Source organism: Alligator sinensis, unplaced genomic scaffold (genome assembly GCF_000455745.1).
Source record: "Alligator sinensis unplaced genomic scaffold, ASM45574v1 scaffold1774_1, whole genome shotgun sequence".
Taxonomy (NCBI): Eukaryota; Metazoa; Chordata; order Crocodylia; family Alligatoridae; genus Alligator; species Alligator sinensis.
This window is the reverse complement of record NW_005843571.1, coordinates 1-9,385: the sequence shown is the minus strand read 5'-3', so window position 1 is coordinate 9,385 and position 9,385 is coordinate 1. Positions and strand designations below refer to the sequence as shown.

The window sequence follows — 9,385 nt, the reverse complement described above, 5'->3', positions numbered from 1 at the left end:
TCATCTGGAAACAGCTATGGAACCAGTGTTCCTAGGAGAGCTGTTGGCCATTCAGTCTATGGCAAGCTTTTCTTTGAGAAATAACTCCTGTGATGCTATGGGAAAATGTGCTTTTGGATTAAAAATGTTGGCTTCATTCATCCTGGGTCTAATGCCATTGACTACAGCTTGGCTCACTGCATCCATCAAAATTATCTAGGTTTTTGAGCACTGTTTCGAGAAAATTGAGGAACAGTACTGTTTTACAGACACGCGTCACTTCCTTCGTTGTATCAGCATGATGACATTAGATGCCATCACTGTGTGCAGTGTAGTCGATAATACACCTTTAAAACTTCTCCCTTTTTTTTTCCTTTCCAGGATATAAACTTCTGACCTGATCCACTAATATTAAAAATGGCCAACCCACATGCTATCACAATTCAGCCCCAAATTGTTGCTGTTACCAGTTTGTCAAGAAATTACTGGCAGACAGGGCTACTGGAGTGTTGCAGTGACTTTGGAGTGTGTAAGTGGATATATTACTATTTCAAACTTGTTTTGGGTTGACTCTATGATTTGTGTCATCACCAGTCTTTTACTGGGAATGGCTTTATATATTGCTTAGGACCCTGCTACACATTCAAATTAAAGATGGATAGATACCAGCTCTAGAGTTGCTACATATTTTCAAGCACTAACTTTATAGCCGGTTGGCTCTTTGTATACCTGCATAGTCATTTTTATGGTGTGATAATTGCTTTGCACATGTGGCTGGTCTAGATGTACTACACAATTAAACAGTTAGTTCTGTGATAAATACTTTGCATTTGCAGCCAATCTTATTTTGCACATCTGGCCAGTCTAAATTTATTGTTCACTTAACCAGTTAATTGTGTAATATATGTAATGTGTAGCAGGGGCCTTATTTATTTAAAGTTTATAGTGTTGTTTCCTCTATCTGCTGGGACATTGCTACTCAATGATGATTCGTCCGCGCGCGCACGCACGCACGCACGCACACACACACACACACACAGAGCAAAACCTCCCTTGTACTCCCACTGCTTTCAGGCATACTTCAACCCCATCGATAAAGCAGGTAACTATTACTATTATGTAGCTAGGCAAGGTCAACATTATGCCTCCTGCCCATGGTTCACTTTATTAACTTATATCTTTGAAAGAAAATGGAGCCTTGTTTTTTAATAGGATTTGACACAAAATAAATCATGGGCTCAGTTCCTGCAGTCAACACACACCTTTTCTGGGGAGTGGATATCCCCTTACAAAGTAAGATTATAAGAACTACATCTAAGGTTACAGCCAACAACACTTTCAAGTTGTGTAGAGCCCTCTCCCTCCCTTGTGCTAGTTCTAGTTTACGGTACATCCCAACTGTTTTCCTTCCATTTTCTAGATACCTTCACATTGCTTGTGCGATGAGAGCTAAGCATCAGCATGAATTCAGTGGAAATATCTAGTGACCCTCATTTGTTGTTTTGTCTTATGTCTCCCCAGGTCTGTGTGGAATATTCTGTTGTCCATGTCTCCCATGTCAAATTGCAAGTGACATGAATGAATGCTGCCTCTGCGGCTCAAGTGTGGCTATGAGGACACTCTACCGGACAAAATACAGTATCCCAGTTAGTTACTATTTAATCATTTGTTGTACCCCTGTTCAAAGAACCACCACCTAAAGCAGCAAATCACCTATTTAACACAATGGTTTACTATTTTTTGTAGGCCAGGTATAATTCAGTCATGTGTCCCCAACTGCTAAGTGGCTTCCCTTAGAACATGAGAGGCAATGTAGTTTGGTAATTAGCATAGAACAGCAGCCTACAACCTTTCCAAACTGTGGGCCAGAACAACATAGCTCCAGCTCAACATAAGCAATATATGCTGACCTCTGGCATAGAGTCAAATCTCAGCTACCACTAACGCATTATGTGATTTGCACTTAGGGAAAGAACATGAAGTATATGTAAAACAATGATTATGCATCTTCTATGACTAGTTCATGGAATACGCAAGTACAATGTATTTGTTATTAATATATGCCACTTTATAGTACAGCTTTACTGTTTGCTTAAGAAATAACTAATGCCTCTTCAGAGAAGACTGGTATTTCTTTATCACTCTAAATTAAATGTATGTCTGACAATTTCTAATGCAGCTCTTCAGGTGTTAAATATATCATAACCATAGCTATACAGTCTCTATTTAACCCAAAGTATATTTTTCATGCTCAGTCTTCATCACTTATCCAATCCCCTCTTGATTTATCATCCCCATTTTCAGACTTTTTTTCTCCAACAGATTTTCTATCAAGAGTGTAAGCTATATGCTTTTTTTTCAAGTGATATCCTTATATTTCTAGAGTCAACCCCTGGCATGCCAGACCATCAAATAGCAGAACTGTCTAAGAAATATGCAAGATCGATATTAATATCTTATTTATTTATTTATTTTAACAGGTCAGAAGTTAATCCTGTGAAGTCTGGAGTCTATGATGATGGTGATTGTTGTTGTTTTAACAGGGATCCATCCTTTCTGATTGCTGCACTGTCTTATGGTGCCCTATGTGTTCTGCTTGTCAGCTAAAGAGAGACATTAACAAAAGGAAGGAACAAGGAATCTTCTAACAAGGTTCGTTTAAAGGTTTTCTAGGTATACGTGTTTGATCAAAAATATTCCTGAGGAGCAGTGTGTTAGTTAAAATCAGTTTTAGGACAAATGGGGTGTGATGGAAAAGTCTGGCGTAGAATCAGTAATATGCAGATGATAGTAGCATAAAGCTATCCTCATCTGTCCATCCTTTGGGTGATACTGAAGTCTTAGAAGATGTACCATCAGCTTATTTTAATGTGAGGTCTGTGCTACAGGGCCCGCTGTAATACAAGATGAGACTTACCCTAGTGACTCAAACCAATCTAAAATAAAGCATGGTCATCACTACAATTGGCAGAGTCAGGAAACACAAGACCAAACAACAGTAAGGATAATTACCACTGGCAAAGAGCCTTGTTGGCTAACCAAAGGTATTCCAGACTATGTAATACCTACAGTGGGAAAGGCATGAACATTTGGCCTGACTTATTCCACAAAGGAATGAACCAGCTCAAAAGCCAACAGAGATTGGGGAGAAATCTATGGCTCTGTTTTATAGAGGCCCCATGTGACTCAGTTCCTGCAGGTGGATTATGGAATTCCTGTATTCTAAGTAGCAGACACCTAGATCTGCTGTAGCAGTGTACCATGGGAAGCAGCCACTCTCTCACCCCACTGTTTTACTGTACCCTCTGAAGCATGTGCTTTTTATTTATTTATATTTATGTACTTATTTAATTTAAAAAAGAGTATCTGAACAAATATAGGACTTTAATGGACTTTAGGTACTTAAGTCTGAATTTGTGCTCCTAAAAACCCTTACTCAGCTGCTGCCCTAGCTGTGCAGGCACCTTGTTGTCTGACTTTCAAATTCTCAAGGCCCATCGTGTACCACTTCTCCACATAGTCAGAATTGAACTGGTCAAGACTGAGCCGAGTAGTTCAGTGCCCAGCTTATTCAAAAGCCTGCTCAGGATCCAAAATCTAGACATTCCTGTGGCTAAAGCCCTTAAGGGGTTTCATCTACTATGCCTGCTTGGGGAATGCCTAACACCTTCAACCGAACCACCTTTCATACAAAATATAGTTGCAGTCACCGTAACAGATAAGTAGTTACAGGAGCTGCCTGAGAAGTGGGAGACTGAAATTCTCTTCTGACTCAAACCCACACATTTAGCTTCCTTGGACAGGGGCTAACCAGGGGTGGATTAACACATAGGCCTGCAGGGCCTGGGCCCAGGGACCCCTGCCAATCAGGGGCCGCTTGGGAAAAATCTCTAATGTGCTGGACAGTCCAGGATGGTGCTGTGCAGGTAGCTGTCTAGGTCATTGGCAGCAGCACTGCCCAGCAAGGCACACGGCAGTAACAGCAGCAGTGGCCAGGGGTGCATCCTCCCACCTGGCCACCACTGGCACCAGCAGCAGCAGGGCTGGCACTGGGGCTGGGGCTGGGCTGCTGGGGGCGGGGCACATGATCTGTTCACCCTGGGGACGGGCAAAGCAGATCCCCAGGCTGGGGGTAGGGGGTGATGGGTGGATCGTAGGGGGTGGGTGGCTGGGAAGCCTTCCCACCTCTTCAGGCAGCCACAGCTTCTGGCTATGCCGCACCCGGGGCAGTGGGGGCAGCTGCAGCACTAGGTACACAGGGGGAAGGGGAAAGAAAGAGCCCACTTCTGGGAGTTGCTAGAGCTCTGCAAGGAGACCACAGCAGGGCCAGTTGCCCCCCACCTTACAAGACAACCTGGGTGGAATCCATGTGGAACCCAAGCAGCAAAGATGGAGTGGGACCCTGGGCTCAAAGGGATCAGGATGAGACCACAGGAAGGCTGAGGGAGGATGTTTTCATCCGACCCTTTACCTCAGAGCTGAAGCTGGGGCTCTCACACCTTTACATTCATGGCATCTTGCCCCATATACTTTTGAAACCCCTCTAGGTTCAGGGCACCCCTCCTTATATGGGAAACACTTCTCCTTAGACACAAGACACTCCTACATAGACTCAAGACACGCCCCCACCTCCCATAGACTGGAGACATCCCTCCTTAGACTCCACAATTAAGGAACACAGTGATAGTTCCCACTGTGCACAGATCCTGTCCCTCCTACAGTTAATGGCACCCAGGAAGCTGACTCCCCCCATTTTTATGATGGAAGATAGTTAGGAGGATGGACTCCGTCACCTCCCAGTAGCCTATAGGAGCTCTTCTGGAAAGGCAATATAGCTCTAGCTTCCAATGGAACTTTGGTAGCAGGGAGCTGGGGAGAAAGCCCTGAAGGAAGCACCCAGGGAGACACTGTGTGCACTGATGGTCCAAGCCTAAACCAGAGTTTGGCAGGGTTCCTTAGAGTCTGAGCTGAAGAATTTGGAGAATGCTGTTTTTGTTTGGTTGGTGCTTTTTTTTTTATTAATGCTTTTTGATACATTAATGTTTATAACAGGGTGTGGGGGGGCCTCTAATTTTCTGTTTGCCCAGGGCCCCAATAAATCTTAATCTGCCACTGCACTAATCAGCAGTCTATGCAAGCTAAAATCAAGAGCAAAGTCCCCCCCTCCCCTGACACCTTTTGTGGAAAACCATTTAGGGTTCCTGAACCAAACAACATGAATACAGGGCCCAATGGTTAATGTAACCTCAACCAGAAAATTTTAGAGTAAATCAAGGAAAAGACTTTACTCCAGTTTGCTTCATCTTTCCATTAAGACTGAAGGCATTAGATCCTGTCCCAATACTTTTGTAGCCTTGTTTAAGACAAATTTCTCAAATTAAAATATTGTTCTACCTTGTGATGAGATTTGTTAAACATTCAAGAAATGCAAGACTTTTAAAACTTTTAAGTACAATTCGTGGTAGTGTATATTGTTAATCATCTTAGCCTTGCGTGTAACTGTCTTTTTGTCCCCCACTTGTCACTCCAGGTTTCCTCTATTTGTTTCTGCATATTCAGAGTCTATATGCAAGAATACCAAGATCTACAGGACATGCAAGCAAGCAAGGCAGCACTTTTGGCTTATTTGCTATGAATTATCAGGGAAAAAATAAAAGGTTTTTCGCCTCACTTGTATATGTGTTCTTTTTATAACCACTTCTGCAGTAATAACCAGTTTCATTGTCCTAATGTGCTTGGAAAAAGTATTCCCTTTTTTCCACTAGCTTAATCTACGTCTCTCATCTGATCAGTGATTAGTTGCTATCCTACACAAGAGACCGACAGTTATTTTCCTGTCCCCAGAATTGTAAGACAAAGTATTTCTTGTTGCAAAGCCAACACAGAAGACTAGCATTATACTGCAACATCTGTATACTGAAACTCAAAAACCAGAAAGGAATGAATTATTGTGACTATTTATAGAACAAGGCAACTCTAGAGCTGCTGAGTCTAACTGCCTTATTCCCCCTTTTATTGGAATAAACATAACTAGAAAAGCATGGTGCTTAAGGTTTCACAACACAACAATCCATAGAAAGTTACAAGACCACAACTCAGTTAGAGTACTATTACAAAACCAAAACCTGATTCTGCTGTAGGGGTTACTCCTTTCAGTCCTACTAAGCCACAGCTGTCACACAGGAAAGCACATTTGGGATGCAGTGATACCATAACGGTATGTTGATAAAACTTCAGGAGTTTTAAACAAAACACTATACTCCTAATCACAGCTCAAAGTCAAGGTTCTAGCAGAAGAAGGAAGGGATGGATTATGTGGTTGTTTTGTAATCCATGTAAATTCCCACTGCATAGGAAGGGCAGTGCAATTAGAAGATCCCAAGCAAACATCTACTGAGCCATCTGAGCTTCCATAGCCTGTGCGGTCCATTCAGGGGCCGTCTGACTTATCTTTTCCAGAAGGTTGTTTACTTGGAAACATAGTGATTGAATCTGTTTGTCCCATGTTGGCAAAGCTTCACGACCTGTAAAAAATGAAAAATATGCAGAAGCAGACTGAGTCCTGTCACTCAATATCTATTACCACTTCCAAGTAGGCTACAAACAAAGTGTCTGTAGGGCAATTATTTCAAAACGGAAGCCCTTCAACATATGGTAAGTTAGATACTACACCATGAAGAAGTGAATACAGAATTTCCCACTGAGCGTGTATGTATAAGAAGACTGACAGGATGAAATATTTTTTGTAATCTTATACAATCCCATCTGCATGTGAAACAGGTCAGCTCTTTCAAGAAGCAAGATGCTGTAAATAGCTGACTCTAGTCTAGGGCTACTATTTGCAATACAAACTCTGCCCTCTGCTGGCTACACAAGACAAGAACTCACACCTGCTTCTGAGAAAAGTGTTTTTCACTTTGTCTAAAACAGTGGGAGCAAACCTTTTTTGGCAGGTATACCACAAATTAAGCCCTGGGCCCTCCTGAGTGCCACTCCAATCGGCTTCCCCTGCCCAATCTGCTGTTGTGTTGCCTGTCCCTTCCTTGATCTGCCCTGTGCCCCACAAAGATGCTGCTAGTGCCACTAGTGTCACTTGTGCTGCAGGTCGGCACCCCCTGATGCAGGAGACCCTCATTTTGAAGTGCAAAGGTTCATCTTGTAGAATACAACTCAACCAATTAATATTGACCTGCATTAGGAAAATGTGAGGGATGATCTTACTTTCAAAATGAACGATTCCATCTATTTGATCAATAAATCCGTTCATGCGGCTTTCAGTTATCATCTGGGAAGCTATCTTTTCTGCCTGGAAAACAGAGAAGAGACAGTGAGATGTATATCCATTTTGTTTCTAAATGATTTATGAAGCTGCTTAAAGGATCCCTGGCCCTTACAAATTCCCACCACTCATTCCTTCAGTGCCCTATATCATTGCCACCTTGGGAATGGTCCAGAGAAAAATCAGATGGACTTTTCCTTTGGAAGCAGTCAGCACCACTGCTTATCCATTTCCTGTGGCTGTTGCTGAGTAAGGTCAGGTGAAGACCTGCTCCTCCTCCCCACAACATGCACTACAAGTTTAGCTTCCCCAGCATTTTGAGTTGCATTAGCTTTGCAAATGAAAGACCAAATCTCCTAAAGGCAGTGCACAGTAGCAATGACTGGGCTGGATGAGACTAGTAACCTGTTTACTGTAACTCTTGTCTCAGTACAGACCTTTGAACAAGAACTTCCATTTCATACCACAACAAAACATAAGGATGAACAGTATGAACAGGTGGAAGTGATAGGCATAAGTACCTGTTAATAGTCTGCCAATGGAACTTACTTCTCAAATCCAAAATGCATCGTAAAGGAATCAAGTAAGGTACCTTGGCTGCGGGGATCTCTAGTAATGCTCCAAGCTCTTCAAAGGTAATATTATTGTACAGTTTGCTTGCAGATAACAGGTTGTGCTCAATGACAGCTCTGTCTAGGATACTGGAACCTTAGAGTGAAATGACAGTTCACTATTAAGGCTGCAAACAAGGTCTTGCACTAAAGATATCCTTTGCTAAATGTTTGTGTGCACCAAGCTGCTACCCATAACAAGCTGTCTTTCAACAGCATTACTTATCAGAAGACAAAATTACTGAAAAGATTTAAAGAATATGGAATCCTGAAAACTGCAACAAAACAATTTTCAAGTATCAAACAAACTATTTGTATAGTCTACTACTGGGGTGTCTAACTGGTGGCCTGCAACAGGTTGAGTTGCAGTCCCCAGGCTCCTGTACTAGCAGCCAGTCCCTGGGCTCCCCACTCCCTCCCAATTTCCACTGACTGTTCGGGGTGGGGAGGTGAGGTTTGGGACGAGGTGCAGCAGTTAGAAGGAGGTGCCTGCACAATGCAGGAGGGGTGAGGTGCAGCGCAGGTGCACACGGAAGCAGCAATGGTGGGCCTGGCTCACCCATGTGTGGCCTCTGGGTCATGGCCCTGGCCTCTTAAAAACTGGACAGCTCTATCCTACTGCATTATAGTACATGGTTGACAAGTCTATAATGGGTAAGTTGCTTGAATTTAGACATGCTGGGCACATCTACAAGTGATATTAATGCAACGCAATAAACTTTGGCACAGTTTGCACCCAAGTTCATTGCTCCCAGGTGCAGCATTTACTCATGAACCTGAAACAGCAGCACATTAAGAGTCAGCCTGCCAGTTCTGGGGTGTCAGCCTGCCAGACCAGAGCTGCTCTCCCCCAGCTAAATGTGCTATAGAGGGGCTGTTGAGGCACGAGTGTACTACAGTGCAAAGCCAACCAGCAGGCAGCCCCTGCCCTGTAGCAGTTATTTAGTTTACTGTGGCCTAATAAGGGTGTACGTATATATGGTGATGCCTAACCTTGGAGCTAATTAGTTAGTTCTGCAGTAAAGTATCTTGTGTAAATGCTCCCACTGAATCATTTTAGGCTTTAAAGAAATATGTACCATCAGCTGTGGTGGCTTTCTGGTGTGGCATAAGCATAGCAGCAAACTCCTGTAGCTGACTGCCTCGGATAATCCTGTCCAGATACATCTTCTCCAGGATCCCATAGGCTGCAAGCTGCTGGCATCTCTCATCCTTGAAGAGTGTGGCTAACATACGAGAGCGCTGCTGTCCTAAGAGAAACAACAAGAATCACAGTGGCAGGCTTGAACACAGACAGACAAAAAACACACACAAAACTCACACTTCACAGCCCTAAATAAACCCTCGCCTGTTTTATGCCTTTATATTACTAGTTAAGCTTGAAAATAACACCTATGCAAAACATAATGCTGAGATTAAATAAGATTAGCAAGCCCTTGGTGCGTGGAATATAAAAAGTCAAAAACCATATACAAATCTGTGTCGTTCATTTTACCTGCCGATGCTAGGATAGTAC

The 9,385-nt window shown here is 43.0% G+C and overlaps 1 protein-coding gene across 1 annotated transcript; it reads right to left on the bottom strand.

The window, feature by feature from the left end:
* Positions 1-515: 515 nt before the first annotated feature.
* LOC102368765 (COP9 signalosome complex subunit 4-like) lies at positions 516-9,379 on the bottom strand. Its single transcript, XM_006038964.3, has 5 exons — positions 9,365-9,379; positions 8,949-9,119; positions 7,851-7,966; positions 7,201-7,285; positions 516-6,503 (listed from the first exon to the last, which is right to left on the bottom strand). The coding sequence occupies exons 2-5, from the start codon at positions 9,100-9,102 to the stop codon at positions 6,370-6,372; spliced, it is 489 nt and encodes a 162-aa protein (XP_006039026.1). The 5' UTR covers positions 9,103-9,119; positions 9,365-9,379; the 3' UTR covers positions 516-6,369.
* Between the last annotated feature and the right edge of the window lie 6 nt (positions 9,380-9,385).

Excerpts from the sequence above, each read along its gene's own strand:
- LOC102368765 (XM_006038964.3), bottom strand. The coding sequence starts at position 9,102 with ATGTTAGCCACACTCTTCAAGGATGAGAGATGCCAGCAGCTTGCAGCC. Across the intron at positions 7,967-8,948 it reads GAAAGCCACCACAGCTGATG|GTTCCAGTATCCTAGACAGA; the intron begins GTACATATTTCT and ends TTTCACTCTAAG. Across the intron at positions 6,504-7,200 it reads TGGAATCGTTCATTTTGAAA|GTCGTGAAGCTTTGCCAACA; the intron begins GTAAGATCATCC and ends CATTTTTTACAG.